Here is a 15864-nt window from a genome sequence, read left to right on the forward strand (position 1 = left end):
TTTTCACTTCTTATGCATGAAATGGTATAATGGTGAGACTATAAGCAGATTGGGGTGGATCAGACCATTATTTTGACTTATACTAGACATAACCTTGCATTTTCAATGAAAAACATACCTATTGAGATGGTGCACAAATATATAGAACTGGTATTTGCTTACAAGTGCCCTAAAATGTGGGGCAACCAATGTAAATTGAGGATTATCATGAGATGAGGATATCCTGTTGCATTAAAAATTATATATACACAATCCTTATACCTATAATACAAGATTCTGATATGCTTTGGGGCATTGGAGAGTGTACATCGAGCAGTGGAAGCATCCCAATGATGCATTCTGCTCAGTCGATCACTCCGGACCGCACAACCATACTGTGATCAAGTGGCTGTGCAGCACCATTTTCTGTTCCTCTCCACCACATCCACTTCCTTTCCTGCCCTCTCGCTCATCTGTTTTGCCCATTGTCATGGGTATATGGTACGTTTGAATTGTTTTTTATACTGACATGTCAAATTTAGGTCTTTTTGGTGTATCTGGCGGCCCCAAGATCCCTGGGTAGTGACCATTTCATCCCCACCACATGTGTAAGCCCTCACCCAAGGCAGCACTGCCAGATATGACCACAACACTGTACGTTGATGATGTGACCCATGCATCCCTGCCATTGCCCCAATATGACCTACATTCTACCGCAACCCATCCCATGCCCCCCACATGCACATCGACCTCGATCATCATTGGACACGCAAGCGCGGCACGATGATGACACAGGATATCACTAGGGTTTCCATATCAGACCTCATCATGCAGCAGGATGGCACCTGTAACAGTGACAACCACAATGACAACGATGATGGAAAAGCCAGGAGACTTCGACCATGATGAGGGTTAGGGTGGATCTTAGGCTAGGGATGTAGAGGGAGACTGGGCAGCATACTGGGGAGGAAGGGGGAGAGTGAGAGGGCAGGATGGAGATCAGGCTGCCAATGTCCAACGATGGCAGTGACACTGACGTCCGTTTGGGCATCAAATGTCCTCCAAGACATGGGGGATCCAATGGTGGTCTCCATTTTCTCTCATGAGCCCACCATGATGTTCATTAGTGCCATCGATCCCTAAATCGCTCCCTAGCTCATCCCTAGCCCATGCCGCCTATATGTTAATTTATTTTTGTATTATATAGTATTTTTTATTTATTTATTTGTTTTACAATGCTTTAATTGTGAATACTAAATATTTTATTACTGATACCCATAAATAGGGAGTGCAAGAGCGGGCAGGAATTGGTTGGGCATGTGGTGGGGAGAGACCAAGAAATGGATTGTATGTGAAAATTTATGGCTATGTATAACTTTGCTTTCTAGCAGATACATGAATTTGACAGGCCTATAGTTATAGGGATTATTACAAAAGTGGTTCCACTATAGTTATAGGGATTTTTACATAGAATGGACATGAAGGGATGGTCTACGCATGTTTGAAGTGAGGCAGTTCAGTATCAACAGGGATCCTTACTCTAAGATTCAGAGGCTGTACTCTACTACAAGGGGATCTGGCCAGATTTAGGAGTGTTGCAAGTCTTCTGTGATGAATTGGAAATGGAGTATGCTGCAGATTTTCCAGATAAGCCCCTAGCAGGAAAGAATGTGCGAATCCTCATGGGAAGTGAGCATGATTCATTCTTTGTTCTGCGGTTCCATATTTCACTCTCTTCAGGAATTGAGAGACCTTCTGAAGTAACCTCTTCTCATTTCTGATGTGGCTTCTGGAGTTGGCTGTCCTTGTTTATGATAAATTAATGTTAATTTTCTTAAAACTAACTTATACAGAGTCACTCATGTATTAGTCCAAGTCCGCAGTACTGATCCCTGTATTCTGCTCATGTCCGATTTCAGACCAAGATATCGACTGTAGTTAATACAGTTACAAGGTTACGAGTAATCTAATTGCCTTGCTTGTCTGTGTGAGTACAGGGTCTCAGTTCACGCAAGGTTAGCCGAGATGCAACCCTGCCCTGAGATCAGCGACAGGGCCTGGGTGTGAGTGATTATTGCACGAGTATGGGAGTATGAGTACGAGTATGGAATACATAAATGAAATACATGAGTTCAAGGAAAGGCCTAGACAGGGAGACATTAAAACCAAGCTCGGCCTTGGAAAGTTGCCACTGTGTCAGAGTAGAAGTTAAAGTGGTAAGTAAAAGAGGACAAATGTCTGAAGAAGGGTATGGGAGGGCGGGTACACAGAAAAGCTCTCGAGACATGTCACTCTATCTGGGGAGAGTGTAAGAGCAATGAAACAGAAGCTCCGTTCTCCCCAGTTCTATAGCAAACTGTCATGAATCGTCGGAGCTTGAATGTGGCTGTGAACTGTGAACGTGCCCCATTTAGGCAGGTCCTGCTGGCAAAGTCCTCGCCTGGGCTGGGGTGATTCACACTTTTTGGCTCATGGCCCAGGCGAAGTCACGGCCGATTCACAATTTTTCGCTGGCCGATTCACACTTTTGGGGCCCCAATTCACAGAATTATTCACACCTTTTGGCAGGCCGATCGCTCTTTGGCTGGCGAAGTCTGCATTCCCACCTCAGACTTTGCCATTCCCGATTTCAAAGCCATCTCATCTCCATCTCGGACTCTCTCTCTCTTTCTCTCATCTCGCTCACTTGTTAGGTAGGTCTTCTCCATGTCGATAAGATAGAATAAGATAAGATATAAAATAGAGTAAAATACAATTAAATTTTTACTTCTTCTTGATCTGTAAAGCAGAGTGAAGTGCATTGACAGTCTTGCTTCCTGTCAGCTCCTGACGACATGCTTCAAGGACCTGGATCACATCGTCTGAGCTTTGGCCCTCTGCAAGCATTGTCTCAATGCACTTTACAAAGAAGTAGTAGTTGCCCCAGATTTTTCGGGCCTAGAGATGGATGTGATTTGTTAGTTAGTGCAAATAGAAACTGGTATGCCATGCATGGAACCATACCTTGGCATCATTACGGGGTCTCCATGATGGAAGTCTCCCCTTTCCCGTAATGCCATTCTTCAAGCTACCCCACTTATTTTCAATCAGCCGTATTGGCGGCAGTCTTCCGATGTCCTCTATGATGGCTCCCTCACTCCAAGATTGCCAGATACTCTTCACATCAGGGTAATCTCCGAGACTCCTGGGGGCATAACAGTCCCACAGCTTTACTGGATCCGTTACTCATGAAAATACAGACTGCCAATTTGCCTCTGATTTTTTGAATGTTGGTAGGACTTGTGGAGAGTACGCAGCGAGAGAAGGAATAATGAGATCATGAGATGAATGAGACTGGGGCTGGTCTGGTAGCGATGGTAGAATAGGGAGTACATAGTAAGTCTTCTGATTGATGTTAAGTACATACGGTATAAAGATATCGGTTGGTCTAGAAGATGAGAGTGTAGGGAAAGTTGTTACTTCATTGCTTGCTGATCTTGTTGGGCTGCAAAATGGCGATACTGGAATGAGATTGCCAAATGGGAGATTTGAATCAAAGAGCCGACAAGGACACAGGGTTGGAGAGCTTGGTGGTGAGGACATGTGAACGTCTTGATCATTTTCTAAAGCTGCAAAAGGAAATTAATCAGGGCTAGGGCTTTCAAATCCAACAGCTGCAACTCACCTCTCAATGGAACAGTACTTTCTTCAGCATGGTGCTGCACAGAGGCACTCGCTGAACATGGGAATTGGATGATGGCACCCTTACCTCCTGAAGGCTGCTTCGATGGAGATAGAGGATCTGTGCGAGAAATCAAACATTCCATCAGGCGAGTTTGTGCCTGGGCAGTATCCTCAAGACCATGAAGACGAAGTGACATGGCTGAAACTGCATGCCATGTCACGTCTCATGGAATAAGGTACTGATATCACTATCAGTGAGGCTTAAGTCCTCTTGCGCTTTCACTGCAGAGGGCCACTTGCTGAAGAAGGCCTTTGCATTGGCATCTTGAATAATCTTGATGTGTTGAAGAAGCCCTGAGTTTGGAAACTGCAGACTGATTGCAGCCATTGTCTAAATTAATTGATTCAAGGGTCGTCAGAAACCACAGTGGAAAAAGAGAAAGCAGCCTTACCCTCCAGAAGAAAGATCGCAGTTCCACAAGGAGCCACAGAAAGTTATATGTTCCTTCATTTGGGCACCCACTCTCCTGTAAGCTTGCTAAAGCCCCTTCAACAAATGGAAAGACCCTTTTCTGCAGTTCTACAGGTACATCTACACTAGCCCATGGAACTGAGTAGGTCTCACCAACTGCAAAACCTGCAAGAGCAATGACGGCCTGGAAATGGATCGGGTCAAAACACCATGCGTGAATGATGAAGATGGATTACATACAAGCTTTGGAATTTTTGCTGTATAAGTCTCTCGCCATTCATTACCGGGCCAGTTGCCTGTCGCATCAACCTGATCTGAAGGAACACTTTGGAAAGTAATTGTAAGTGCACAGAATAGTGAGACGAGTGACCCAAAAGAAACTTACCCCATATCTTCCAGGATTGTGGGCATTGTTCAGCATGCAAGATGCGTTTTCTTCTTTGTTGTGACCGATGTTCGATCCAGAAAGTTCTGGTACATCTTTCTGAAGGCATCTCCAGTAAAGCATTTGTCAACAGTTTTCCCGAACATCAACAATTGCTATGAAATTTATTTTGCAGTGAGTAAATGATAAATGAGCTCAGTATAATGAACTGACACTGCGGAATGTAGATGGCCTTGTCCAGTCCCATCCACTGACCTTAGAACAGAGCTGCTCTTGATCAAACATGTACTGTAATTGAATAGAGAGGGCACCAATCAGACACCGTAAGATATTTCTATTAGGTAAAACGAAGCTGTAAGAGGGCGCCGTTTTCTGGGATCAAACATAGTCAGAATAGAAGAGGAAAAGGGTGAATGAATTGATACTAACCCCTGGTTTTGCGACCTTTGTTTGATAAAAAAGACTCAGGACCCCAAATAATTGTCGTCCTTGACCAGATACCTGTCCGTTTGAGAATCGGAAGTCTGGGATGTTGACATGGTAGGGCTGCAGACATGACATGGGCAGGTTGATCACCTCGTCTCCACGGTTGAGGGTTGTTGCTTGCCAAGTCCATGCAAAATGCGACTTGATAATGGTTGGGACTTCACAACGAACAGTAAGTAAGGAAGAAACTCTCAGGGATATTTAAAATAGGATAACATACCTTGATTCTGGCTAAAAATCGCAGCTGTAATCTCACTGAACTGGTCTGGCTGAAGCTCCTGGTCTAGAATCGTGTTCTTTGCGATGTCAAAATCTTCGGTCCTAGGTAGTTAGGTCATTAATGCTTTCTAGAAAGTGTGAAAAAGCCAAATCACTTACTGAAGATGGTGTCGTTGTGCCTGGATCATTATGGCCTTGTAGAATTCAACAGTTCGAGAATTTGCAGCCGGACGACTATGCTTCAAGTCAGGGTTGTCATCCTCCTGTCGACCATGAACTCGACCAAGCATTGTCATGATCTTCTTGAGGGAAGACTGGAACAATGGCTATTAGCATAGGATCACACAAGCAGACAGATATAGATCACATACTGCTGAGAGTCTTTTGTTAGTCTGTTTTGGTGCTCCCTGCTTCGTGAGAAGTTGTCATGTTGCAGTGTATTTGAGGTAATGAATAATTAAATTTGCATCTACAATATCATTGTGTACAAGTCCATCATGGATGGCTTGGGGGATCCATTGCTACAGGGACTCTCCGTTAATTCTTCTCTTCCTCTGAAAAAAAAATGATGAGCAAGATACATGCCTTCCACTGAGCAATGACTGCCTGCTCAGTAACCTGCCCACTTTTCCGTCGTGTCTGCAGAATGTACTCATCAGCCCATCCTGTGGCTTGGGCTGCTGCTGAGGGCTGAAAACTCGTGGTGCCAATGCTACTGGTTGCTCTTGCTCTTGCTACATTGTCACTACATTCCTCACTAGTCTCAGCCTCGCCTATCTCTACATCACCGGCTTCATCTTCATCGCACTCATCTCCGTGGCCATGCCCAAGACTGAACCCTTCTTCAAAAGACTCCATCAGCTCTGCCGCATCCTTAACCACCTGGTCTGAATTGAGAGATCTGGCAGCCTGGATCAGATCAGAATCATCATCGACCTCTTGAAATGCAGGGACTTGTGGGGATGTGAACGTTGTGCAGAGTGAAATAGTAGGTGCCGATGGGCCAGAGACTTGCTGTGATGACTGGGGCATGTTACTGCACAACAGCAGTGTTAGAAAAGCGACCCTACTAGGGGATATAAAGCCTACACACCTCAGCAAAGCAAAGCCATGTTGCGCAAGCCGGTCTATCAACTCCTTTTTCAAATCTGTACACTTTAACCCCCGAGATTTGCATTCTTCCTTCAGCTGCTGGACCGTACAGAGAGGTTTTGCCCTTGTAACAACCCTGTTGCTGAGAGTGAGCACTGCACAAGCCTCTCTGGTACCTGAAATACTCACAAGTCTCCTTCTTTTGAACCTCGACGTCGTGTCCTCACAGGTCCAATTGATGATGGCAGATGTGCACTGTCATCCGGTGGTGCTGGGTAAAGGGAGAGGATGACACGTCAGCACTCAGCATTGGATGGGGAAACAATCCAGTAGTGGCGGAAGCCGGGTCCCCGATACTTTCCTTATTTCAAATATTGGTTTTATCGGTCGAAGGTTGAAATGCAGTACGAAATAACGCTCAGGCACTTTCTCACGTTTCTCTTTTCTACCACATACCATCATGTCCTCTTTGTCGTGGATGTTCCATCCAGTATGCAGACTATATAGTGGGATATGTGAATATGTATTTTCTAATTAATCTGCCTTTTTGTCATCTTGCTTTTCTATCATCTTATTGAGGATTGCTTGTAGCATGAAAATCGCTTTGCGGATGTCAGTCGGCTCCAGATCATTGTGATCCAAAAGCCACAGGACTTCAGCAAGAGATGTGGATGTATTGGCGACTCGGAAAGTCGAGGTAATTGCCTGGTTGGAATGTTTGGGTCGTCCCAGTGACCAGACAATTTCTTTCGGTGTGTTTGTAAGTTGGCTTATATCCTACTCGGTGTCAGTATTTGACCTTGGTATCAGAAGGATTATAAAGCGCACTTTCTTGTGTTCAGCGTCACCTAACGCTAGAGCAATTGAGGGAGGTGAAGGAGGTGGTAGAGAATTTCGGTTTGTATGCATGTTCTGGATGAACGTTGGATGGTGAGCATGATTCTCTTGAATAAGATACACTTACCGAGAAGTTAACGGCCATGTTGTTAAAGGTGTTGTCAGGTTGCAGTGACTCCAGGAAGATCTGCGGAAGGGTAAGGTCAGGCGAGAAATAAATCGAGCTTGCTCATATGTCTAGCCTTCTGTAAGGTAACGCATCAGCGGGACAGGGGGGATAAGGTTTGTGAGGATTGGTAGACAAGCCCAAATGGTTGGACGATGTTACGTGCAAGAGGTCTGGTGTTGCATACGATGTGAGGGTATCGGCATATGCGTACTGTCTGAGATCATGAGTTTCCATGTGGTGATGGGGGCTAGCAGTTAGTTCAGCAGTAGTGCTTCTAGCACAGATAATATATGTCTCGACCCGGTACTCAGGAATGTATTGATGTAGAACAGAAATTATCTCCAGGTTGACAACAGCTTCATGCATTGTGTGGCGCATTAGGACTGTCTTTGTCTATACAATTATTCCTACAATTTGCGATGGAAAATGTTCACGATGTCTCGGACATTTTGTCAGACTATCGGCTCAAGTGATATGAATGGGAAAATGATTCTGCCATGTACTGGCGAGCTGCAGACAGAATGTATTCATTAGATTATGAAGAAGCTGGCAAGGACAGCGTGACAGCACATATAGGTGATATGTATCTGTCACCTCATACTCAGCTTCTCCGCCGATGGACATACCCCTTCAGGGTGAAGTTCCTCTGAACGCCACTGAGAGTTGCTGTTCATTTATTACAGTATACTATGTATTGTTTAGGAAGATACAAGTGACATGCTATGCATATTTGTATTTCGTTAGCTCATAAAGATACACCCTGGTGGTGTCATGAGGATCCTCTTTGTCTTCGGAAGTCAGCTCAGGAAAGTCCTCGCCGAGTACACCAATATCTCCAAGGTTGGTGAGATATTTAGGCAGCGGTTTGGCCGGAATAGTGCCACTTGTAACGGCAGGTGGATCGTGTATCTTGGCCACAATTTGAATGTTGAAAGAACCCACGTCGTCACCGTACTTCATAGTGGTGAATATCAGCAACGCAATGGTTCCTTCCTCCAGCTCGGATTTGATTGGAGGGCATTTGTGAAATTTCGTGGGATCGAACTCCCTCGTCACATTGAACAAGGGTACTGTTGAACAGAATATATCAGTGTATGTGTGTGGCATGATGTAGGTAGTATATTTACCATCTTCATTCCAGTGTCAGACGGCTAAGGAGTGTTTTAGTAAGTCAGCTGACACACAATGGAAGTGAGACTAACGTGGACCGAATGTTTTGCTGTTAAGGCATGCCTTACTAGGTGTAGGGGGTGCTGATGGATCTGTGATGGTATTAGCTCAAGCTGTTCTAGGTGTTAGGTTGACATACCTTTTGGCTTGGGATATGTCATGAATACAAGTCCGTCTCGAACTGTCTTAAAACTGAAGAGGTTGCGATCAAAGTCTACTTCCATTATTTCAGCCAGAACAGATGCTTGACGAGGCCAGAAGTTTTTCAAAGGTTTAATCACGATTGCATGATTGAATTCGCCTTTGAACAGACTAGAGAATGTTACCGAACCTATCATAAAAAAACTTTGAGGGTAAGTATATGTGCCTGTGATCCTCTTGTTGGCATATTTGAAGTCAGATGGTTTTCCCAGAGTCAAGTTGGTCAGACGAGGCATGGAAGGGATGAAAGCCAGCATCATCAGGTGCCTTATGATCTCTTCTCAGTAACGCGACGACAGATCATAGCAAATACGCACAACAAGAAAGGGAGATTGTTTTGAAAACCATCAACCCAGTCGTATATTTGGATCCAGTCCTCTCCGTACTCCATGTTGGTGTCAATAGTCTTGATATGTCGCAATTTGGGGATGGCATCTATGATACCGAGCCAAGGATTGTACCCCACGCACAAGCTTGCAATGGTGTACATGAATATAAGCTGATGTTACCAAAAGTAATAACATGCACTCTTTAGTGGTGACTTCATGGTGATCAGAACTGGACGGGTTGGCCATAATCATTGTATCTTGAGACCCACTCAGCATAACCAGGGGAATGCTTGGAAGTATCAGGCAAAATGTGAAAAAAATCATGGTAAAGGACGCGAACCTGTTCGTGTTGTATTGCATCATCTCATCTTCGCCAGGGGTAGGCGATGATGTTGCCCTATCAAGACAGAGTCGGTGTCAGTATAAGAACAACAGGTATGAGCTTACAGAGGGCTGTTTATGCCCATTTCAATATCATCAAGTGGTGAAGAGTTACTGTTGACCGTACTAAACAATTAAAAAGGTCAGTTGTTTTGATTCCATGAGACACATGAAGGTACTGACATGCCATCACTAGCACTATTGGAACGTTGTTCGATCAGGGCACTGTCCATGATGATCAAAGGAAATGAATTATGAACAGAAAAGAAGAGCCTACTTTGGCACGGTCAATCTTACTCTTTTCTTGCCAGATGGTTTCGTCATGGGAAGGGGGTTAATGGAAGTGTTATGCTTGGTGGGAGATATCATAGCAAGTACAGTTGTGGCAGAGGAGATCAGGTAGCGTTGAAGCAACGAACAGTAGTAAATAGCACTCAAGCACTGGTCAGTTATAACCAGAAAATATAGCTCTATGACGTTGTTCATACACAAATATGTGGGGTCGATTCACTGTATGGGTTTACCTGGTATCTTGTCATCGCAGACTGTAGTCCGAGGAGCCTGCTCGGACATATTCTTCAATCCATCCAAGAAAATGTCATTTATGCGATGGAAGTTCCGCTATGGATGACCGGAGTCAGAAGAGATTCTACATGTGAGTAGACTGGGTACGCCATAAAGGGTCCTCTGTCTCAATATGTATGATTTCAATTTTAAAAGGGTCCATGAAGCTAAAACAGATGTACATGTATTTGAAGCCGAGCGCAGATTACATCACATACCTGATGTGGCAGATCAGTTACTCCTCGCTGTTCCTGTAGCCGGATGCAAGAAAATCTGTATGCTGTACAGGTATGACCCTTGCTCATAATTTCAGTAGTGAGGAGAAAGGGTCTATGTAGCTTGTTAGAAAATATGAATGTTGGTCGAGAAGCTATAGTTTTGCCTTGTAAAGTCAAGGGGGAATTCTAACTGATGGACAAGGGTCTAAAGTATGCCGATAAAATATCCGTCTACTTCACTATTCGTATTATTAATCCGTGGTCACAATAGCCCTGCATACCGAAACCATCGAAGGCACGATGTTCTGTTGTATCACATGTACCTAGGGGTCAAAGAGCCGTAACGTCATTAGGTTTGAATACGTATGTCCTGCTGATGGAGACACAAAAATGACATGGAAAGTAGAATAATCAGGAGTGACCATGATGTATATACTTACATATTCTCAATGTCTGAAATGGGGTTTTCAGACGCTCGATATACCAGCATCACCATCGTTATCATTATGCCACCGTTCAGAAAGATAGAGCTGACTGGCGAAAATGGGTTTGGCTTGTATGTCTTCATATATGTGTTATTGCTGTAGGCTGAATTTAGTGAGCAGACCAAGATTGACGAACGACTTCATCTTCTGGGATATGACAACAGGAAACCTACTGTGAGTTGCTCACACTAACACGAGGAATTACAATGCAGTGGGAGATTTTATGAGGAGGACATACTCGGTCTCAAAACTGCTATGCCCTTTCTTTTCAGAGAACGATGTTCCTCAGTTTGTTGTGGCGCAGTGCAAGTCTGGTACCATGATCATTGGATCCATTGCTCTGTCCTATTTCACTCGGGATGCTTACATCAACAGTGACTTGGATTTACTTGTTAATCGAGCAAATGCAGTCCATATGAGAGGGTTCTTGATTTCAATGGGGTATGCATTGGATAATAGGATGGTTGTATGCACCTTGTTGGAGGTGGCACACGATGATGCGCCTATCAATCTCAGGTTTCCGACATTGGGAAAATCAGTTAAATCTATTGAAAGCATAGAAACATACCGATCAACATCATTGGACAGAGTCGTGAGACTCGTAATGTGTGTTCGAGAGGAAATCGAAGTGATCTTGGGGCTTCATTCCAGTGTGTTTATAATAAACTCATTAAAAACTTTTGCATTGATTTAGTTTGAATGTCGTAGCTTGCACAATGAACTTTATCACACATGCACGTGCATACTCTTTATATCCGAGGGCGACACTGGACTATCATGCATCCGCTTCACGCTTTACCACTGACGAGCGTGAACTAGAAGCCCAGGTCAAATATAGACAGAGAGGATGGGTGCCCATTCCACATTTCATCGTTGACAGCGATGTAATACATGACAGTACATTGGATTTCCCTGATGTTGACCGTTTTGTCGGCGATCAGTACACGCTGTGATGGGTGTTGGGAAAAGAGAGATCTGTAGAAGCATTGGGACGACCGTTCTTAGAAGATGATGATGCTGAGGTTGACATGGACACATGGACACTTAAGTATATGGAGCCGCGACGGAAGGGTGTCGTTATAAATTTTGCCATCATGAAAGGGAAGATGATGTTCAAATCTTATTGTTTGTCAGATGGTATGCTGGAAAAAGTTATGCCACACATGGGTAATTGGTAGGTGCAGTACTCTAATATTCATAGCTTACACTGAATATAACATTTGCTATAGGAATGATATCAATATGAAGGAATTTGTTGCTCACTATCATAAACAGACAGTCTAATTAGCCCATACAATTAAACACTTCATGTTGAATCAGCCTTATGTTTGATGGGGCACAGGGCAGTGATGTACGAGGGCAGTTTTCAAACATCCTATCTATTACCCAGTCGCTTCCCCAACGAAAGCTGACTTTCACTCCTGCGGATAGGTGGGGGAGTTGACTCTCCATGCGCGAGTGAAGGGTATCCGCGTGCTCGATGTAATCTTCATCGAGTACAGGCAAGGCTATGTTCAGCTTTGAAAGAGAATCATGCCGTGATAATAGAAATGTTCATCCAGCGCACACAGCGCCTCGTACGAATGGAGCATGTCCGTAACTGGGATACTGAGTTCCATGACAGTTGCTTTAGATGATGACAGGGATATCAAGCTTCTGACACAGCTCTCCAGGTGCCTGTATGGCACTTCAGCGGTAAATGTTTCTAGATGAAACATGGCACTGAGATCAAGATATGCATCTCCGCTCTCATTGTCTGTAAAGTGGATACTGTGAGCCAATCATGAGAGTCAGGCAAGCGAAACCAATCACCTAGGTACTTGAGAGTTAAATGTTGTAGTGTTGTGCTTGCTAGTCCGATGATGTGTCGGGCAAGACGGACATCCTGCACAGACAAACTGAGCTGCAGAGTGGATAGTAGGATGGGTGTTGTACACCAAAGGATCCAGTCTGAGAAATAGCTGTGTAGCTTCGCAGCGAGTGGACCCTCCAAGTCTTCATCGGAGACAGAGTCACAGCAGAGTAAACAAGTGAGGTTTAGGTGCAACATAGAGAGGGTAACGGGAAGGGATAGTGGACGGGTGTCAGTGCAATGCAAGTATCTCATGGAGATAGACAGACCACCGATGCAACACAATGATAGCGTCGGCATCCCGGTCAATAGATAGTGCAATGCGGAAGATGTGAGGTGGCAATTCCAGAGTATGAGGCACCTCATGGATGACATGGTAATGGTCCTTGCCAAATCTATGGTGCTTCTGTCTATGAGCACGGATTGTAAAAAGGGCAACTGGGCCAATATGGCGGCCAGGGATGCATTGTCGGTAAACACCCATGTGGGACCCAGTATGTTGAGGTGGGAAGCTTGCGATGTCCCATCATCTGGACCCGACAGCAGCGCGTTAGCATCAGTCGAGGTGACATTGATGCCAACAAATATTCTTAGAAGTGTGGCGAGGTGTCAGCTGATGACTGGTCCAGGAGGGAGTGGTGCATAGTGCTCTACACACCGATGATTGAGCCTGGTAAGATCTAGACCTTCGAAGTCAATTCGTATCATGATGGGTGTACATTGGTAGAGTGTAAGAAAGCACAACGCTCGGTTTATAAGAATACTGTGTTCTTAATTACCAATTCATAAGGGGTAAATAGGGGAAGTGACTATGATGGGTAAGGGAGACCTCGGTATCTGGTATCATGGAAGTACCGTTCAAGGTGGAACGAAGCGCATCCAGTGTGATCTGTAAGTCGTATAGTAAAACCGGATCTTTATCGTAAAGAATGATGCTTATATGAGATAAGGTGGTGTTACCCAACAATGCTATCACCATCAATTCCCATGCTGCTGCATGCAATCTAAAATCTAGCAAGCTGCTGTTCTCCTCGACCCCATACAAGACATGGAGGTATGATAGCGTGCTGATATCCTTCAGGGATCTGACCAAGAGCAACAGATCTTGGTGGAGACAAGTGCAACTTTCCACAGATAGCGATGATAGAACGCATAGCTTGTGGATGTTGAAAACACAGGGAACAGGTCCGAGATGATCTAATGAAGCAATGAACATTGGCCATGAACGGTTTTGAGCTCACGTACCAAGTCTTACAATAGAAAATGTTTTCATGTTTGGAGCCACGTCTGGTAAAGCGTGATGGAATACATCTGAAATGTCACTCCTTATTCGCAGCGAAATATCTGTGACCGTGGCGAAGAATGAAGATGTAGAACAAAAATGAAGGAACGAGTCCATAGTGGCCTGTGTTGCCGACTTGATAACCAGCCAGTGCATCTGGTGGGAGGATCGAAGGACAGTGGTTGTGTCAATGTCGCATATATCTGATGCCCCAACAGTTGCAACGAAGTCAATTATTTGGAGGTAAGATAAGGATGGAAATGCTGTGGATACATCGGACCATATGGTATCCGGCAAATGGCAGCAGCGCAGCTGAAGGAGGTGGAGCATGGAGACAGGACTGGTGGTTAATACTGTCCAGTCGAGTTCAAATGTGTTACAGACAATGGTCGTGAGATATGGGAGATGATGAAGGATCATGGATGAGGTGACGTGATTGTCGAGGACGAATATGTCGCCGGTGAAGGTGATATGCTTCGCATAATGCTCAATGGACTGGTTTTTTTCAAGGAGAGACCAACACGCAGGTAGGTCACATTCCCCCTCTTGGACTTTCAGTGCTTCGAACATATAACCATGAGCAAAGGGCAACCACTGTTTCTGTACTAGCGAGAGACGTTTCCCATCATCAATGGACGAAAGGACGTGCTGAAATATTTTCAGCAGTATCTCAGGAGAAAAAAGATTTATGGGAGTGGAATGCATATCAGAGTGGAGATGCTGTATGTGTGCGAAACGAATATAATATTATGTTAAGGACACTGAGAATTGTGTGCGATATAAGCCACCGTGATTTAGCTTCTCCGAGCATGAGCGGGATAGCTGGGAATGCCGAGGAACCAACAAGAACAGGGTAGACAAACGGCATATGCTTAGTGATGATCTATCACATGATATCAAGATCAGGTCGCAGACTTCATCTAATATATAAATTCGTGACTGAGGTTCAAGAACGACTGAAGCAATGTGGCCTGCCACATGTACCACAGAAAGAACAGTTTTTAGTCTTACTGAAGAAGTTGTTCACACAACCGTGAGTGATACTACATATTTATCCTATCCCTAATCGTATTTATCTACCCTCTAGGATCCTTCCAGCTGGTGCAACGGAATCTTGTATGGTACACATTGCTGGGAGCCTATCATGGTATCTGTTTGAAAAGTAATCTATTCCCATTGCACGGTGTCATTTGATGTTGACTTATGGCTGATGCCCAGTGATATGGGTTCTGTGTATCAAGTATGGGCGCTGCTTGATGCTGAACATCAGGTAGTGTTACACCTGGTAGATCATGACTTTGTGCCTCATAACAGGCTATTCGATGGCATGATCAGAAAAAGAAGTGGTCTCAGAGGCAATGTGCTCACTTTGAAAGTGAAGAATGAGTTCGGGCCGATACGTCGACATGACTCTAGCAGATGAAGCTAAGACGAGTCAGACCTTGAAGGTGTAAGTCTGTCGTATTACACATATCACAGTGATGCTAATGTATAGTACCAGCCACATCGAACGTAAATTCAGTTTCAATTTCATGCACGAAAGCAGTATGTAGTGGAGTACGCATTATCCGCGGTATTTGTGAATATAGATGTTCTACACAATTTGAAGCAGGATTTTCCATAGAAGATGGGCGTAACACGCGTATATCGCGAATGTAAAGCCACCGCGTCGTCATCTTTCTTTATAGTGAGATCTGATACACTCGGCCTCGCATTGAGGGGAAATTTTTAAAAAATTCAAAACTAAAAGTGGAAGATAGTACAGGAATGAAACAGGCGAGTATTACAACAAGACTCCGCGGATTTGTCGATAATATCCATAGGGCGTAAGGGACTATACTCTGTCTAGAAAACAGTTTGCGGGGCGCACAACAGGCTAGACAAAGAGACGGGTTGTATCGGTGTCTCAAAGAGGACAGGAGACCCTTTATGCATGTACGGAACACTGCAGGACTATGAGAGAGGAAAGGGCGGCAAATAATTCGGCACATGTTATGAACTTATATGAAATATTACCACTTGTTGTAGAGGTATAAATATAAGGCCGGATTTCAAGAATAACATCTGGTCTTGCAGTACC

At 44.4% G+C, this 15864-nt stretch overlaps 5 protein-coding genes across 5 annotated transcripts; 1 reads left to right on the top strand and 4 right to left on the bottom strand.

Annotated features, from left to right (window-relative positions):
- Positions 1-2742: 2742 nt before the first annotated feature.
- EV420DRAFT_1279869 (uncharacterized protein) lies at positions 2743-3204 on the bottom strand (the record flags this gene model as incomplete). Its single annotated transcript, XM_060468170.1, has 2 exons — positions 2743-2916; positions 2983-3204. Coding segments are annotated over 2 exons (396 nt in total), but the record flags the coding sequence as incomplete, so codon positions are not given.
- A 1632-nt stretch (positions 3205-4836) lies between these two features.
- Positions 4837-6567, bottom strand: EV420DRAFT_1585393 (uncharacterized protein; the record flags this gene model as incomplete). Its single annotated transcript, XM_060474781.1, has 9 exons — positions 6486-6567; positions 6298-6432; positions 5790-6240; positions 5678-5725; positions 5576-5614; positions 5364-5518; positions 5206-5306; positions 4994-5143; positions 4837-4871 (listed from the first exon to the last, which is right to left on the bottom strand). Exons 3-9 carry the CDS (start codon positions 6234-6236, stop codon positions 4837-4839), a joined length of 975 nt encoding a protein of 324 aa, XP_060323049.1. The 5' UTR covers positions 6237-6240; positions 6298-6432; positions 6486-6567.
- A 263-nt stretch (positions 6568-6830) lies between these two features.
- EV420DRAFT_1651273 (uncharacterized protein) lies at positions 6831-9616 on the bottom strand (the record flags this gene model as incomplete). Its single annotated transcript, XM_060478531.1, has 11 exons — positions 6831-7073; positions 7125-7208; positions 7261-7320; positions 8062-8372; positions 8541-8564; positions 8612-8940; positions 8991-9146; positions 9202-9291; positions 9343-9399; positions 9450-9509; positions 9567-9616. The coding sequence occupies 11 exons, from the start codon at positions 9614-9616 to the stop codon at positions 6831-6833; spliced, it is 1464 nt and encodes a 487-aa protein (XP_060323050.1).
- A 1236-nt stretch (positions 9617-10852) lies between these two features.
- Positions 10853-11603, top strand: EV420DRAFT_1279893 (uncharacterized protein; the record flags this gene model as incomplete). The annotated part of the gene is made up of 2 exons (XM_060468172.1): positions 10853-11300; positions 11359-11603. Coding segments are annotated over 2 exons (693 nt in total), but the record flags the coding sequence as incomplete, so codon positions are not given.
- Positions 11604-12164: 561 nt separating this feature from the next.
- EV420DRAFT_1651275 (uncharacterized protein) lies at positions 12165-13210 on the bottom strand (the record flags this gene model as incomplete). The annotated part of the gene is made up of 3 exons (XM_060478532.1): positions 12165-12406; positions 12463-13091; positions 13161-13210. The coding sequence occupies 3 exons, from the start codon at positions 13208-13210 to the stop codon at positions 12165-12167; spliced, it is 921 nt and encodes a 306-aa protein (XP_060323052.1).
- Positions 13211-15864: the final 2654 nt, after the last annotated feature.

Source organism: Desarmillaria tabescens, assembly GCF_030435595.1.
Source record: "Desarmillaria tabescens strain CCBAS 213 chromosome Unknown EV420scaffold_93, whole genome shotgun sequence".
In the NCBI taxonomy this organism is placed as follows: Eukaryota; Fungi; Basidiomycota; class Agaricomycetes; order Agaricales; family Physalacriaceae; genus Desarmillaria; species Desarmillaria tabescens.